This window comes from Neltuma alba, unplaced genomic scaffold, assembly GCF_004799145.2.
Source record: "Neltuma alba isolate B1F8T4 unplaced genomic scaffold, ASM479914v2 tig00005399_pilon, whole genome shotgun sequence".
Taxonomy (NCBI): Eukaryota; Viridiplantae; Streptophyta; class Magnoliopsida; order Fabales; family Fabaceae; genus Neltuma; species Neltuma alba.
The window spans coordinates 1-17346 of record NW_021634094.1 but is presented as its reverse complement, the minus strand read 5'-3'; the positions used below and the strand labels follow the sequence as shown (position 1 = coordinate 17346).

Here is a 17346-nt window from a genome sequence, read left to right as displayed (position 1 = left end):
CGATTAAGGAGAAAACGGGTCAAAAGGATTATGGCTGCATCGTAACTTGCGTAAGATGGTTTGCTCGTGGTTTACTGATTAGTACGTCAGCTTTTGATTTTTGAATGCCATTAAAACCGAGCCTTTTCTTGGAACGCGATCGTGTAGCTCGTACGCTTTGTTACGGTGCCAAGCGGTTTCAGGAAAAGAAGCGGGAAGATACTGGAAATGAGTGGACTTTCTTTACTTGTTTCATTCTATTCCACATTGTCGGCACGTTAACCAGAAGTAACATGTTTAGCCGGCAGCAAAAGAACTTACAGAAGATGAAGGGCTTCCAAGATGATGAAAGAGATACATTATGGAAAAAAGAAAAGGATTGGTAGAAGTTTACCCTAGCAGGCTTTGATGCCTCTGAACGCTTGACAAGTCCTTTGTAATTTCCAGATTTTGCAATTCTATTTTCTATAATGTTAACTAAATATCCAGTGTGATATATAGATACATGGTATCTCTCGTGTAGAGTTGTCTGTAAATTTTCACAAGTTAAAATTAAAATAAGGTGAAATTTTAAATACCAAATTACAAAGGCGAGATCAAATTTTGAAAATTCAAAGTGATATTAATCATGCTAAAATTGTAAAGGCATATTTTCTATTTTCAAAACCTAGATCTTAATCTTATTTTTAAGAAAAATTGGAAATATATATTTAAAGGTTTCAAATACTTATTTAGTGGTTGAATTTTATATTAAAAATTTACAAATTTTAAACTATCATTATGATTTTATTTACAGTTCCAACAATCTTTAATGACCAAGTATAATAAGTTCTTTAAATCACCACCTCAATGTAGACCTGTACGGTCTATTTTGTCGCGCAGCAACAGAAACAAGCCTGGGCCCAGGGCGCCTTGGTCTGGTTTGGCATCCCTCTGGGTTTAAGAATTGATGATCATTAATACAAGAGCCTTAATGGGTCTTTAGAAATAAGGAGCTGGCTCATGATCATTCTGCTGAGCCTGAGTGAGAGGAATGAAGTTGCTGTTCGAGCTTTTACTGGCGTCAAGTCAAGGGTAAGAATGCTGATAGTGATAAGTAAGTGGAGTTATGTCTTCATGAATCGTTTCTAAGGGATCAAGATATAATCAGGCCACCTTTTGACTCTTCTCTGACCATAAAGGCCGGGCTCCTGAGTCCTAGATTTGAGAGCCGAAGCTGTAGTAATTCACAAAATGTTCAGTGTCCGGCGCATGTGACGTAGTTCCCACTGCCGACGAAGACGATCCCCACGACGTCGTTTCTCAGTGGCCTCATCTCCATAACGAAGAACTCATTCCTTCTCCCCATTTAACGAAGACCAGAGAGTTTACCTCCGATCGATTTTCCTGTCTTCCATACTTCTATTCCATTATTTTCGAAATCGCACTTCTGCGCACACAGTTTAGCTCAGAAATTCAAAATCATATGAGAAATGGTAAGCTGCTGGTATTTCTATGTTTGACATAGCTTATATTGGCGAATGGCGATTCCTGGTCTGAAACAGATTAACTTGCCATGGATTGCTACATGCTACCAACATCTGAATTGTTCCATAGGATACAGATCAGCAGAGTAAATGAAGCAGCTTGTACTTTACAAGCATGCAGTCTTCGTTAGTGATCGATAGGCTGAAAAGATCAGTATGTTGGGAACCTCCACGAAAAAATTCAGTCAAATCCGATAAGAAATAAGAAATCGCCTTCCAATCGTTGTTCTGATCAGAGGTTGTATAGGCTGAAAACAGAACCAATATGAATTCTCAAAAGTAAAACCAAGAACTCTCTTTTTCCTCTCTTGCTTCACAGTTCACACTTATGGCAGCCACGCAAGTCAACTCTTACCAGGTTTTCCTTCTTCTTTTTTTCTTTTTCATAAATAAGAAATGCATGAAATAAAAATTGAATAGTTAAAGTATTAGGCTTCTACGTAGGAGTGAACCAACAGAGACCTCCTCAAAGAAAATCCATTGCATTCCTTTTCTTTTCGATATTCATCTGCTTTGATGATATGAACTATGCTGACTTTTTCTTTTGACTAGTTACCATACCTGTTTAATTCTCTTAGAAGAGCTTCACAGTGCATTAAGGGAGTAATCAAGCACAAAGCCGTTCACTTTTAAGTCTGCAAAATGTGGTTGCATTGGAGAGAATGGCCCTCGTTTAGGATACAAAAAAATGCCAAGTGGTCTCTCCTCAGTGTTGGTATGAATCATTTCAGTGCAACGAAATCAGGAAGATGAATATGAACCTATCTGGAAAACCTCTACCGATAACGAGAGAAGGAAGACTTTGATAATGATGCTGCTGGCAATGCAGAGGAAGTGGAGCAAGAAACTGTTTGAAGAACTTGTGCATCAGTATGAACTTTCATATTTGTTTGTAAGAACATCGGTTTAAGTGCAAATTCCAGTGCAAAATTATGCATTGGCCCCGCATACTGCTGCAGTTTGCTTGCTGTTCTTTTGCTTGTGTTGCACACTCTTGGTTATGCTTGATGTTAACCCTTTGTTTGGTTTAGCAGGAGGGAATTGGAGTGGAAGGAAAAGAAAAGAAAAATTTTAATGAATTCAATTCAAAAAAATTTTAAAAATGATGTTAAAAATTTTTAATTAATTTTTCTTACTTTTTTATTTTAAATCTTCTCTTTATCAAAATTTTATAATCTCATTTTTCTATTTTTCTTAATCAAATTGATTAAATTTTTTCCCTCTTTTTTTTTTCATTTTCCCCATATCAAACGGAGTTTCTATAGGTCACTTCAATTTGGCAATATAATCATATCCATAGTGTGTACAATTTAGCCAAAAAAAAATGTCGTATAATATTTTTTTTGAGCTGAAAAATGTCTCATAATATGAAACAGAGTCCTTACACTTATAAACCACCGAGCGTTTAAATCAATTGACAACAAAGTTATTTTAGCTTAACCAAAAGTTTTGAGTTCAAAACTTAAGAATGTAGCAACACAGGTGGCAAAGCTGCCACTCGAAAGGGGCCCAAAATACTCAAATCCAAATTAGTTGGGCCCTGTTGAGTTTCTCATATCAAGGAACCAACCTAGAATACTGGATGGACATGCAAAATATAGAGTTTTTACACTTATAATTAAATTATAAAAAATGTGATTCTAGCACAATTCTTTCTATAACCTGCAATGCTGTTAAAACAAGGGCAATTGTAGTCACAAAAGAAAATAAAGGTTGTTTTGGAAATATCAATTAATTAATTATAAATGATTCCTTAATGGATGTTAAAAATTGAAGGCAGGACGCGTGGCATACGCAGGACCGGGTTGACCTCGTCAACTTGGGAGGGAGGAAATGTTTGCTTGAGTTGGAAGGAAGGAGGAAGCGAAGCATAAAGCAAGAATGATGATGGGAATGCGTGCAATGACGTGTGCTGCAGAGTGAGGGTTGGGACTTGGGAGGCGGAAAGCTCTCAGAAAAGCCGCAGAGATCGCTCAGATGATGCCACGCAACACACCAGCAATTCATCAGTGATCACCCCGCATCCTATCTCTTTCCTATTTTCTCTTTTTAGAAAGGAACGCGTCCCAACCTCATTTCCGAACAGGATCTCTTAACACGTTTTATAAATAACTAATTTACCAATATCTAGGAATGGAAGTAGTAGTAAATATAAAATGAAAATTTTCTTATATAAAAAAATTTTTAGAGTGTTTATGTCGATTTTTAAACGCGCACTCGTGTTTCAATATGACAAGAGTTATCCCATCTCAAACACAAAGATCCATTGAGTTCAGTAGAAAGAATTAATCAGCTCCTCAAAAATCATAACACATATAGCGCATCAATGTATAAATGCTCATTGAAAAAGATACTGATATTTAATACTATCTCCGGTTCTTAATATAAGACATCGTTTGACTTTTATTTTAATCCTAAATATATCCCCAGTCCACTTTATCTCTCATATTTATGTATTTTTTTCTAAGGTAATCCTTCTAACAATGGTAAGGATATTTCAGGAAAGATAACATCTATTTATGACAAATAGTTAACTTAACTTATTTTCTTAATCTATTTAAATTAGTCAACTAACTCTTATAATTAGAATCAGAGGTAATGGATTCTCTCTAATAGAAAAATAACCACTCTTGCAAAAGTGTCAGTGGCTGGATCCTCAAATATATTTTTGACTTTCCAAATGCTTGAAACTAAAAAGCGACATCAAACACAATTTAAAATTTGGTCTAAATTAAAAAATTAAAAAAAGTTAGAGCGTCGAATGTGACTTTTAAGACCATTAATAATAGGACTGCTACAAGAGTTTGACCCTGCCAAAAAAATACTAGGAAAAAAGTCACCATTATTTCAAAACTTCACAATTTTGATGTTGTAATGCTGACTATTTAAAACAATAAATATTTTTTTCAAAGCAATACAATCTTTATTATATATTTTTCTTCTAGTAGAATGTTAAGAACTTTTATTTTGAAATGTTTAAATTTTGACCTTTAAATATGATTTTTTTTTTAATATATTTGTGCAGTCATCAATACATACAAGTCATCACAACTCAATTAAGTTTAAAATAAAATCGTCCCACAGGCGAATTTAACCCAAGTTATTGGCTAGTGGCCAAATCATTTTGGTGGATAAAAAAATCAGTTATATATAAAAGGGAGAATTATACAACTAAGACCGACATTAAAGGAACTGAGAAAAGGGAATTCAGTAAAACATCAGTCGTGTGAAAAAGAGTGACTAGAAAAAGAATGAGACAGCATGTTAACCTCCTTTGCTAAGATGTCATTGGAAACAGAATGACCAAGTAGACCGTTGAGCAGATTCTTCTTGTAAGAATCAGGGTTGATATGATTCAACGATCCGGAGAAAGCTTGAACTATTTGAGTAATGCAAATCATTAATGCAATTTCCTAATATTTTTTACATTTTATATTAATTAACATTGATAGCATGATCATATTTATTTTCATTTTTTAAAATGTTTTGATTTTAAAAAAAAACCATATATTCGGAGAATCCAAACTTTTCCCCAATAATCCAATTCTAATTGTGTTGTTGATGATAGATAGATCCTAGGAGCTTTTTTTCTCTATAGTCAAATCCCTCTGGACCGATTATTGTTTGGTGCATTTCAATAATTAAACAAAAATAAAAATAATTAGTCCAACGAGCCTGTAGCAGCTCTTATGGACTATTTCTTCACGTTGTCTTGGGTTTTAAGAAGAATCAAATGTGTGAAATAGTACTACCAGTCACCATCCTCATGGCCTGGTGAGCTGCAAGTTGGGGAAAAAAGGAAAGTCACAGAATATTGGTAGGGTTTTGGACCGTTGCTACCAAGCAACAAGAATATTTTGACCGGTAAATTGGGGCGAAGCTTGCTCTTCCGGGTCTTTGGGGTCAAAGAACACTTCTTTCTTAACCGAGCAAAAATATTTTTAAAATTTTATTTCCACCCTAACACCTTTTTCATTGGTGAGGGCACACACGTTAGTCAAATTCACACGGAAAATCTGCGTCCCAGAACCCAGAATTTTAACTCAAGGACTAGAGACGGGAATATCTCCGACGTCATCGGAATGAAATCCTAATCCTTTGGAAATTGCAATCCTATATTCTTAATAATTAATCGAGAACTTTGAACCCTCAAGGCGATCCAGAAACATCAAATTAAACAAAATCATCGTGTTAAATAAACTGTACTCCGCTCTTTTGATATGTACTCCATATATTTTTACTTCAACTAAAGTTTTCATCATCATCTATTTAAATTCAAGTATGTTCTATGTGTTATCCGAATTCGAAATAGTCCTAAAACCCTAATTCGTCGAACGAGAATCAACTCAGTGGCAGAAATTGGGGCAGCTAGGTTTCCGGTTTAAGAATCGAAAGCTTCTGTCGACTTGGCCGGAATAGCAGCAAGCTTTTCCCGACCCGTAACGGAATCCTACCGGATACGTGACCGGACGGAGAACACGATATACAGGGGAATACGGCAACGATTCATTGGAGGAGTGAGCCGATCCAGTTGAAGAGAGTTCGGCGCTCGATCGCGAAGACGAAGCAGGAGATACTTTCTTGAGAGACCTGGGCGGCGAAAGAATGGCTCTGATCTTCAACGGGTGAGCCTTAGCCGAGGAGGCTCGCTTATATTCCTGGATAATAATGGCCAAATCCTCATCGTTAGTAATGGAAATCAACGTCTCGAGGTCGCCGCTGGGCAATGAACACTTCAAGGTTACGGACGAACCACAGAACTCTACAAGCTTTACCATGAGGTCTGTAAACAGCAAAAAAAAGATCAGTTTTGACTGGCATAATAGAATCATCCAAATCAAATCACGTGTGTAACGTTAATAAGAGAATAAAAAACAGAAGGAACAAACCTGAAAAGGATATGGAAGGATCAACAGAGAGGACTCTGGTGTGGCCGCCGACGTAACGGAGGTTCCCGTCGGTAGAACGGGGAAGAATCCTGCCGCCGTAGCTGCAGAGGAATTTAAGAGTGGGAGTGTGTTTGGAGTCCATGATTCGCAAGGTTCGCCCGCGGAAAACAAGTGTATCACCGGAAAGTCGAGGAGGAGTGTGGAGTTTAGAAGTTGGACCTTGAAAACCTGAAGAACAAGGCGAGGGTGGGACTTTATAGGCAGGGGGGGCCCCACACGCTTAATTAAAACCTAATTAAATTAATTCGTGTGGGCCCTCATTGGCCGCAATCCATGTTATCTCTGAATCTACAAAATTGTCGTCAAAGATTTTATATAAATTAAATTTGATTTGGTAAACAATTTTTTTTTTTTTTCAAATAAAGCGATTGGGTGCGTTGAAGAGCAAGATGCGGATATCCTTTTCTTTTCTTCTCTTTTTTTGTGGTCTTGGTTTGGCAAAATCAAAAAGAAATTTCATGCGAAGGAATCAAACCGGAAAATTATATCTCGTCATACAAGACACAAGCGTTAAAAAATTTATGATCCGAATTTTTTTTAGGATGCCAATTTATGATTTATTATCGGATTGAAAAAATTATATCCATCTTTTTTTCCAGCATATAATTAACGTTAATACTAAACTTCGCATGCCAACGCATAAAATCTAATTTAGTAACTCTAATTAAGTAAATATCCTCTTTTTTTTTTGCCTTCATATCTTTTTTGGACTGAATTTTTGGCCTTCATATCTAATTATCCCAATTCATGAATTCTGGCGATAAAATCCTATCCTTATTGCCTAAATTTAAGAATTTCTGCTGGCAGAGAGAGAGAGAGAAGAATTTCTAGTTATAAAAACGTTAAGATGTGTTTTAAATGAACCATATCTGTTGATCATATATAGAATCTCATATAAATCTACCAGCATAGATAATAGTCGTGTGATTTGTGCATTGCATCACTGCATGACTTCTCCTTGTAACTCGGAACTTACAAGTTATATGATGTGACCCGGATTAAGCGCCCTGCCTATACATTCTCATCTTTTTCATTCAATTATTATTTTTGACTATTTGAATTCTAGTTTTAAATTTATCCCCAAAAATAAAAGGCATTAATTTATTACACAGTTAATACCTTTTCAATTTATTAAATTTAATCCTAGTTTGATTTTATCTTTAAAATCTTAAACCAGTGGTTTTAGAAGAGTATTTTTATTCCTGAAACCTTATTTCCACGATTAAAATTATTGTTTTCAAATTTTAATAATCAAAATTAAAATAAATCAAATTCAGAAATTAAAAATAATATTAATCTTTTGTTACATAGCATCCACCACATTTTTAATTTTACTTAATAATATCAACCTTTTAATATTTTAATGAAAAAAATTGTGCATATCACTCTTATATGTTCAATTTTTGTTCCACTGATATGAGCAGTAAAAGCTCCCCAGTGTACACCCCTACAGTCTGTTAATAGTAAACGCTTCCTAGTATACACTCTTACAGTCTTATTGATAAATCACTTTTAATATGTTTTACATAAATAAAGAAAAATTTTAAATTTTATTAACTTTTATTTAAAATTTAATAACTTTTTAATTTTATCTCTATTTAATATACATTATACCTTATATAAATAAAATCAACACGATAATAAATTAGTGGTAAAATTATACATCTATACAAAAAATTTCTTTTAGTACCTTGTTTTATAGGATTAACAAATATCTTCTCTCTCTATCTTATAAATAGGATCAAAATATGTAGCAATCTCATTTGGAGGAATATACCAAAAAGAAAAAAAATGACATAAACACGCCTATTGAATTTTAAAAGATAAATAGCTCAAACTAAATATTTTTATAATAGTTTTAACATGTCAAAATATATTAAAATTACCTATCAATCATTTTGAAATTAATGAGGTATTTTTTCATCATTCTCCCAAAAAAAACAATAATTAAATACATCAAACTTTCCGCGTGATAAATTGAAATTGTGTATTTGATTGATGTGGAAAGCAGAAGTACAGTATTTGACTGGGGCCCCCCTCACCAATTTAGCTAACGCAGTCACATGCCTGTTTCGAAAGCATAAATGGATTGAATTGCATATTTAGAGTGTGTTTGAATAGAAACCAAACCATAATTTTAGAAGTGTTTTTACGGATTACGAAGTAAATATGTGGAGAAGATTATTTCGTTTTGCGGAAAAGTATTTCTGAAACCACGATTTTAGGATATCTAAACAGACCCTTAATGAATTATTGATGATTTATTATACGTAGCTTTCAATGAGAGTCGAAATTTTAGGCAAGCTAAATCCATAGACTCTGTATAGCTTTCTTTTTCCCCCCCCCCCCCCATTAGTATTAAGCATGGCTATTTCATTTACGCCAAAACATGACAATCTTTATTTTTAAAATGAAATTTATGTCAGTTGAAGTATTTAAAAAAAGAAAAATAGGCAGGCGATATATTACAAAATATCACAAGTGTTCATAGGCTTGTTTTGCAAGTACATACATTTGACTACTAAGCATTATAAAATAACAATTATTCATATAAAAATTTACAAGTCCAGACTTACATTATAAGTTACAGGTTCTGATACCAAAAACAAAAAAAAAATTTAAATCTTTTTACAAGTACATATACATATTTTAATATAGCAAAATAACAAGTGTTTATAGGTTTTATAACATTTTTTATATATCTCTCGTACAATTACCTGACTCAGTTTTAAATAGTATATGGTTTTAGGTGTGAGTATATTTCTTAAAGTAATTTTTTTTTAACATTTACGAAGTTTGAGTAGTTAATCTTACTTAATAACCGTATATCAACCCCTTCCCCTTAAGCTGACCTGACTTTCCATCCTATGCAACTTTTTCTTGAAAAGTTTAAAAATTCTATAGCTAACATGTGTGTATATCTAGTCACACCTTTCTTCTTCTGATTCAGGTGCATTATATATGTACATGGATCTATTTAAAGTCACACCTGTCTGTTGTATTTTGTTCTGTCCTCTCTTTTTCTTAGCTGTATATGATATGATTCTAATAAAATGACCCATCACCACTGAAATTTGGGCATATAAGAGCTCATATCAGATTCTCTGTGACGTGGTGGGGTGTGCTTTGGTTAAGCAGAACCTGAATTGGTTTGGCTTTAACTAAAGTCGTGAAAGCTGAAATTGATGGCTCTATTTCCTTCCAAATACTGCAAAATATGAACTGGGTAGATCCCTTTTTTATTTTTTTTTCCCCCATTTGTACCGAAAAAAGGGCGCAGTTCATCTGTTCCTTCCAATTCCATTTTGGAACATATTCAATTCAATCAAACAATTGACTATGTGAAAATGTCTGTTACTTGTTTTCTCCATTCTGTTGATCTTTTCTCTGCCTGATTATTCGCTTTATTAGATATTCATCCAGTTTTTAATGTAAGATTTAATTAACTAATTCAAGTAAATTAAAAATATTAGTTGAATTAGTTAATATAATATGTTTTTTTAAATATCTCAAACATCTTTTTTAATTTTCTTTTCTATTTCTACTCGATTATTATTGAAAAAATATCAATAAAATTAATTTTAAAAAAATAATAAACTTATAAAAATAAGTCTTATATTTAATATAAATACTAACTTGGGAAGGGGGAAATATATCTGGGAAAAGTATTTTTTTAACCCCAAAAAATGATTGTGGGACCCACTAGGGGGTTGTGGTCTCATGGACGATGGATCCCAAGCTAAACGTCATCGCAGCCGTGAATCAGATGCTACCATTGTATTGAATGTGGGGGAGGGCTTGAGAGGGGGGGCAGAGCACATGGGCACAGTCCTTGGACGTAGCCCTAATCCCGGGCATTATTGGGACTCGCTAGTTCGGCCTTTTGTCCTAATTTTAACGTTCCATATTCGTGGAAGGCCTAGGAGGTGCCACGTCAACACCCGCCGGCGATGCTGCTACGTGGCGACATGCAGAAAAGTATGAGCTAATAATATTCCTCTGCTATGCCACGTCAAGACACAGGAAAAGACTTCTGTTCTTGTCTTCTTTTTAAGGCCAACAAAGTCTCATGTTCTTCTGTTGGAGGATTACACACCACACCGCCCCATTATTTACGCTGTCTTTCACATCACTCCTCCCCCCCACCATTATTTTCACAATTTGACTTTGAAAGCTTATTATGAGGCTTTTTCATTTTCTTTTTTTGGTATTAAATTCTTTTCTTGGTATTTCAAAATGGTACAGTAGTAATTGTCTTTTCCTTTATCATATTACAGGCCCGTTTTGCAATCTAAACCTGGAGGACACCCACTCGGCAGTCAGCCCTCAGTGAAGCTGGCCCATGATAGTGGACTCAGCCCGGGCCCAAAACCTCCCCTTCAAAATATTAATCTCAAGCGAAAACTACTTTATCATAGTACAATAAGCTGTTGGTTGATATAGTAAGCGGTCTCACCTTTGTAAAGAAAAAAATACAAGTTTAAATCTCGAAAAGCACATTTGTTCAGAAGGTTTTAACATTAACGCTTTTAGTTCAATGGAGATTAGTCTCCAGCTCAAAATGACTTGAGTATACTCTGAATCATACTAAAAAAAACTACTCTCCCACATAAGATGCTTTGCTTGCTCTGACAAAATATTTTGTCCAAAAAATTTACTTTTAGTCTCTATAATTTTGAATTTGCTGTAAGTTAATTCTGAAATTTTGTCATGAGGTAACTTGGTCTTTATAATTTTAACTCCATTACAATTTAGTTAAAACTGTGTGGGCAAAAGATTAATTTTCTTCTATTTTGTTTTTACAATTTATGCATTCTTTTAATATCTAAATCACACTAAATTATATGGATAAGTATTGAAAGAAAAAATATCATGCCAAGTTGAATGATATATAAACTTATTCACAGGAGGGCCAGGAATAGTTGTTGGGGGTTGAGAGTTGGGACTGCAATCATGTTTTCGTCATACCATCAATGAGATTTGAGTGACTCTTTTTGGGAAAGAAATATATATTACGTCAAAACATGCTTATATTTTAAAAACAAAAGATGATATACGTCAGATATTTAAAGAATTCATATAGTGATCGAAAGAGCAACAGGAATACTACCTCTGATCTTTAATATAAGATTCTATTTGACTTTTATTTTGGTTCTAAATATAAGACCCCAATCCATTTTATCTTTCATGTTTATATATTTTTTTTTCAAAGTAGTCATTCTAACAATGATAGTGATTGAAAGAGCAAAAAGAATATAATTTAGTGAAAAACACAAAATCAATGTAGCTAAAATATATTTTAACGAACATAAATAGGGAAACGGCGTGCATGATATTGGAATCCAAATGAATTCTGCTTTATGCTTTGTTTGTTTCATCACGTTGTAGAGAACTTACTCATTCCATTGTATCTAACTCCTGTTGCTTGTTCATTAAAGTGTTAGTTTTTACTCTTTACTATTAATCTCGTCGTAAAAGTTCTTCCCTCCAAGTAAGAAGTGCTGCAGATTAGATTTCACTCATATTCAATGTCTATATTTTATAATACCACAAAGTTAAACGTTAAGAATCTTGAGACACAGGAGAAACATTGAACTAGGATTACTCCGCCAAACATCCTTCAGCCTCCTCGTCAATCCCATGTCTTGCTTTTCAGCGGATGCACCTGCCTTCTTGTTTTCACTCCTCTTCTCTTAAACTGCCTTGCCTTGTCTTTATCTAAAAATATAATAATTTTTTAATTTTGTATTCATATCACAAACTTTATGATATAACTTATAAATAGTATCCAATAATAGTGTACTCCTTTTTCTCTTTGCTTTAAAATAGAACCAAAAGAGTATAGATTAAAAGGAGAATTACAATTAAATCTCACAGAAGAGAAATAATTACTAAAAAGTTCTAATAACAACTTGAGCAGCCTGTAATGATAAGTCTTATAGCCTGTAATGACAGGTCTTGCGGTAGAAAACAACAAGTTGACAACCTATATAATTTATTTTGTAATTTTTTCTTTTTATGAGATTTAGTTGTAATTCTCCTTAAACTAAATAAGCCGACACAGCCAGCAATATCTACTGTCCATAGAATGTTAATGAATAATTAATGATCAGACATTGGCACCAAGCGCAACTATACCACTACGTCAAAATTTTAATAATTAATTATCTCCACAGCTAATTTTTACTTGGGGTCTACTGTGCTGGTCCAAATCCAATCTCCAAATCATCATTTATTCTTGTTTTATTTTCTTCCCCTTATAGAAAATAAATAAAGTCGCCGTTAAACTGAGATAATCCCTAGAATCCTGTGCAGCCCATCGGATTCGCCCCTTAATGCAGACAATAACCACATCCACCTGACCCCGCTCCTTTTCCCCTCGCCGGGGACGGTGACGGGTTCCGCTGCGATGGGGACGATCTTCTTGCTTCTCTTCTTCCCCGTCCTCTTCTCTCCCATCTCTGCACTCGACTTTCTTTTCAATTCCTTCAACGGCATCGTCAATGGCACCAACCTTACTCTCATCAACGACGCTCGCGTCGACCACACCGTCATCCGCATGACCAACGACTCCAACCAGTACTCCTTCGGACGATCCTTCTACCCCACCGCCGTTTCCATGAAACCAAACTCCAATTCCTCCAATATTTCTTCCTTCTCCACTTCCTTCGTCTTCTCCATTTTGCCCCAGATCTCCACGAGCCCAGGTTTCGGTCTCGCCTTCGTCCTTACCAGTACCATGTCTCCCGTCGGTGCCCTAGCCAGCCAGTACTTCGGTCTCTTCACAAACGCCACACGGCCCGCCGTCACTCCACTGTTCGCCGTTGAATTTGACACTGGTCAGAACCCAGAGTTCAACGACCCAGATGATAACCACATCGGAATCGATCTGAACAACATTGAATCCGCCGTCACGAAATCCGCAGGCTACTATAATTCCACTGGTGGTTTCGTGCCTATTCGAATGCGTGATGGTCGTAACGTTCGAGCTTGGATAGATTTTGATGGCGCAAATTTGGAGATAAATGTCACGGTTGCGCCAATTGGCGTTACTCGCCCGTCTATGCCGACGCTTTCGTATAAAGACCCTGTTATAGCGAATTACGTGTCGGCAGAGATGTATGTTGGATTTTCTGCATCGAAAACGAATTGGGTTGAAGCACAGAGACTTTTAGCTTGGAGCTTCAGCGATACCGGACCTGCGAAAGACATCAATACGACAAATTTTCCAGTCTTCAAGCCACAATCGTCGCCTTCGAAGCTTTCAGGTGGGGCGATTGCGGGGATCGTCATTGGATGTGTTGCTTTTATGGTGATTTGTGGTTCTGGGTTTTACCTGTGGTGGCGAAACAAGAAATTGAAAGAGCAAGAGGACGAAATGGAAGATTGGGAGCTAGAGTACTGGCCCCACAGATTCTCATGCGAGGAGCTCAGCGTGGCTACTGATGAATTCCGCAAGGAAAATCTTTTGGGTTCAGGAGGATTCGGAAGAGTCTACAAAGGAACACTATCGAACAACACAGAAATCGCAGTCAAGTGCGTCAACCACGATTCCAAGCAGGGGTTACGAGAATTTATGGCGGAGATCTCCAGCATGGGCAGGCTTCAACACAAGAATTTGGTTCAAATGAGAGGATGGTGCAGAAAAGGGAACGAGCTCATGCTTGTTTACGACTATATGCCTAATGGAAGTCTGAACAAATGGATTTTCGACAAACCTGCCAAGCTTCTGGGCTGGGAACAACGTCGTCGAATCCTCGTCGACGTCGCCGAAGGGCTAAACTATCTACACCATGGTTGGGATCAAGTGGTGATACACAGAGACATTAAGTCGAGCAACATATTGCTGGATTCGGAAATGAGAGGCAGATTGGGGGACTTTGGTCTTGCTAAGCTTTACCAACAAGGTGAGGTTCCAAACACGACGAGAGTGGTAGGTACGTTGGGGTATTTGGCACCTGAGCTGGCGTCGGTGGCTGCGCCGACGGCGGCGAGCGATGTGTACAGCTTCGGCGTGGTGTTGTTGGAGGTTGCGTGTGGGCGGAGACCGATAGAGACGTCCGCGCCGGAGGAGGAGGTAGTGTTGATTGACTGGGTAAGGGACTTGTACGCGAACGGGAGTGTAGTCGACGCGGCGGATGCAAGGATTAAGGGTGAGTACGATCAGGGAGACATGGAGATGATTTTGAAGCTTGGTTTAGCTTGTTGTCACCCTGATCCGCAGAGAAGACCAACCATGAAGGAGGTTGTGTTGCTTTTGTTGGGCGAGGAACTCGGGGCGGCGCCGGTGGAATCGTTGTCTGAGTTAGCTCGCGGCGAGAGCGGCACCGTGAATAGTGACGGCGACAGGGAATCACAAGAGGCGGCGCTACAGGGGACCACGCATGCGGTTTAACTCTCTTGTTTAATTATTTTGACTTGTGCTCTGGTTTGCTTTTAATCAGTAAATATTGTAATTAATGATTTATTACGGGGTAATGGATGTTAAACTTTTTGTGGAGGTTCCGAAGTCCGCCGGGGAAGAAAAGTTTTGTAAAGGCCGTTGTGATTAATTAATTTTTTAAGAAGTAAAAAGTAACTTGGCATAAATCAAGAAGGACAATGGACTAGAAATTGTGATTAAATGAATATATATTTCGGATGCTTCGTAACTTATCTTTTTTTCTTAATGAATTTTTTATGGTCATCTTTTTAAGGTTATAGGCCAAAAGTTATTTTATTTCTATTTACATATATTAAATAATTAAAACTTGAATTTAAACGGCTTTAATCAAACCAGCTTCTGCCCGGGGATAAAAATTAGACGGTGTGATGGTAAATACAACACAGGGATACGTTCTGTATGTTTAGCGGCAACATTCAAGGTAGAGAGATTGGTGAGGACACATTTGAGAATGGAATAAAGAAACTTATCTCGGAAATATTGGGAGTTCGAATTTTGGAAAGAATATCTTTGGAGAAAGATCTACTTAATCACTAATCAAGACCCTAATCCAACTTAGTCGTACTAACTAATAGTCCCAGTCATATATGGCCACTGGATGTGGGAAAAGAAAGAAAGAAGGCTTATCTTGCGAAAAGTAAAGATGGTGACATAACCACGCCTGCAAAAGATCATATATAGTGAGATAGTTGATTAAGCAACATGGTCCCGTGTCGATTGGGTCCATAACTTGGTTTTCAAACATATCACATATTCAGATTTCAAATACATCACATATTCAGATAATTCTTGCCTCTTTTGAGTGAAAGACAGGCATCAAATTAACAACATCCATATCATTTTTCTTTTTCCTCTTTTGTTTGGGAGGGGTACGTTCACTGAAATATTTAACTGAAACTAGAGTGTAAAGTTGAGGGAGTGAAAAGTAAAGCAGGCTTTGCCTTTTTTGGCACCTAAATTGAAATGCTTGGATTTCTGTTGGCAAATCATGGCCACCGACTCCTTCATACTCTTTGGTCCGCATACCAACACTCCAACATTTGTTCCTCCACTTTCATTTTCAAACTCCCCAAATATATCTGTTCAATTCAATTCACCAATGATATACGTTAAGAGCTTCACATCTTCCTAAAAATATTTGAGCTTTGAACCTATCATTTTTTTTATCATGACCTAAGACAGTATTTAGGCATTTTATTATTCAGCATCAGTTTCTTTTAAATATCACTCTATATAACTTTTTTTTTTTTGGCCAGCGTCCCTCTATATAACATTGTTTTATCAATGCATCTAATAATTGTCGGTGAATTTATTTTAGTTCCTGTAATATAGTAAAATGATTTGCAAATGTTGACAAAAAAACAAAGAAAGAAGTCAGTACCTTGGAAGTTTGGTCGTCCCCCAAAATGGACTTCATGTTCTTCAAGGGTACTCCTGCTTTCAGTAGAGCTTAAATCGAGGGGTTTAGATTCTTTCTGGGAGATCGGTGGTATCCCTTTCTGCAACCGTCTCCACCTCAAAAAGATTCCCATCAAGGTGCTGCAAGCTAAAGCTATGACAAAAGAAGCCATAAGAAACATATCTACAACCCAAGAAGGTGTCTTGTCTTTGGACTTTTTTGAGCCCTTCTCAGGCGGAATTATATGGTTGAAACATATAAGAACAATAAGAAAAATGATGGAGCAAAATCCTAAAATGGCAGCCATCCAAGCTGGACTCTCTGGCCCATGTACTGGGTAATTCGAACACTCTGTGTTCAAGTGCAAAGTTTTTACTTCGAAGAATTCATTCAGTAGGTCTCTAAGTCTCATTCCTGGCTGATTTTCTTGGGTTATAAAGAGTTTTAGCTTCAAGTGACACTTTCCAGGCGATTCCTTGAGCAAAAGATCGGAGATTGAATGCAACAGAGAGAAGTCTTGTGCCCTCTTGATAACATACACAAGTTGTATCCTTGAGGGGAATCTCTTTTTGCTGGTGGCTGAGGAAACTTCTGCCAAAATACTCAGAAATGGGGTTATTCCACTCCCTCCAGCAACCAGAAGTACACTGTCATATCTGCAGAAGTACTTCTCTGAACATTTTAAAGACTGTATAAACTAAAAAGAGATTAAAAAAAAGTGCTTGGTATAATGTTGTTTCTCACTTCAAGAAGTCCAGAGAAGCAGGTCCATAAGGCCCTTCAATTGCAACAGGGATACCCTTCATTTTCGCAGAATCTCTGCCCAGCTCAGCATGTATCATGTCATAAAGCGAACTCGTCCACCATCCTTCACATTAATTATCACGGACATCCTTTGTTCATCAGCAGTGGAACTAGATGTTACACTGAAGGAGTGCCACTGGAGATTTGATATGGTTGGTACCTTCATAAATATCACATTGTGGGAGCGTATTTAGTCCTGCAAATGACAGAAACAAGCACTTCATATATTTTCAGATCTCTGTATTT

At 36.5% G+C, this 17346-nt stretch overlaps 2 protein-coding genes and 1 pseudogene across 2 annotated transcripts; 1 reads left to right on the top strand and 2 right to left on the bottom strand.

Annotated features, from left to right (window-relative positions):
* Positions 1 to 5528: 5528 nt before the first annotated feature.
* On the bottom strand, positions 5529 to 9758 carry LOC114747643 (uncharacterized). The gene is made up of 3 exons (XM_028935993.1): positions 9719 to 9758; positions 6395 to 6622; positions 5529 to 6288 (listed from the first exon to the last, which is right to left on the bottom strand). The coding sequence occupies exons 1-3, from the start codon at positions 9756 to 9758 to the stop codon at positions 5852 to 5854; spliced, it is 705 nt and encodes a 234-aa protein (XP_028791826.1). The 3' UTR covers positions 5529 to 5851.
* Positions 9759 to 12563: 2805 nt separating this feature from the next.
* Positions 12564 to 15018, top strand: LOC114747660 (L-type lectin-domain containing receptor kinase S.1-like). Its single transcript, XM_028936010.1, has one exon. The coding sequence runs from the start codon at positions 12864 to 12866 to the stop codon at positions 14847 to 14849; it is 1986 nt and encodes a 661-aa protein (XP_028791843.1). The 5' UTR covers positions 12564 to 12863; the 3' UTR covers positions 14850 to 15018.
* A 713-nt stretch (positions 15019 to 15731) lies between these two features.
* LOC114747656 (ferric reduction oxidase 8, mitochondrial-like) lies at positions 15732 to 17296 on the bottom strand (annotated as a pseudogene).
* Between the last annotated feature and the right edge of the window lie 50 nt (positions 17297 to 17346).

Excerpts from the sequence above, each read along its gene's own strand:
- LOC114747660 (XM_028936010.1), top strand. The coding sequence starts at position 12,864 with ATGGGGACGATCTTCTTGCTTCTCTTCTTCCCCGTCCTCTTCTCTCCC.
- LOC114747643 (XM_028935993.1), bottom strand. The coding sequence starts at position 9,758 with ATGGAATTGGAAGGAACAGATGAACTGCGCCCTTTTTTCG. Across the intron at positions 6,623-9,718 it reads TGAACTGCGCCCTTTTTTCG|GTTTTCAAGGTCCAACTTCT; the intron begins GTACAAATGGGG and ends CTTGTTCTTCAG. Across the intron at positions 6,289-6,394 it reads TCCTTCCATATCCTTTTCAG|ACCTCATGGTAAAGCTTGTA; the intron begins GTTTGTTCCTTC and ends TGCTGTTTACAG.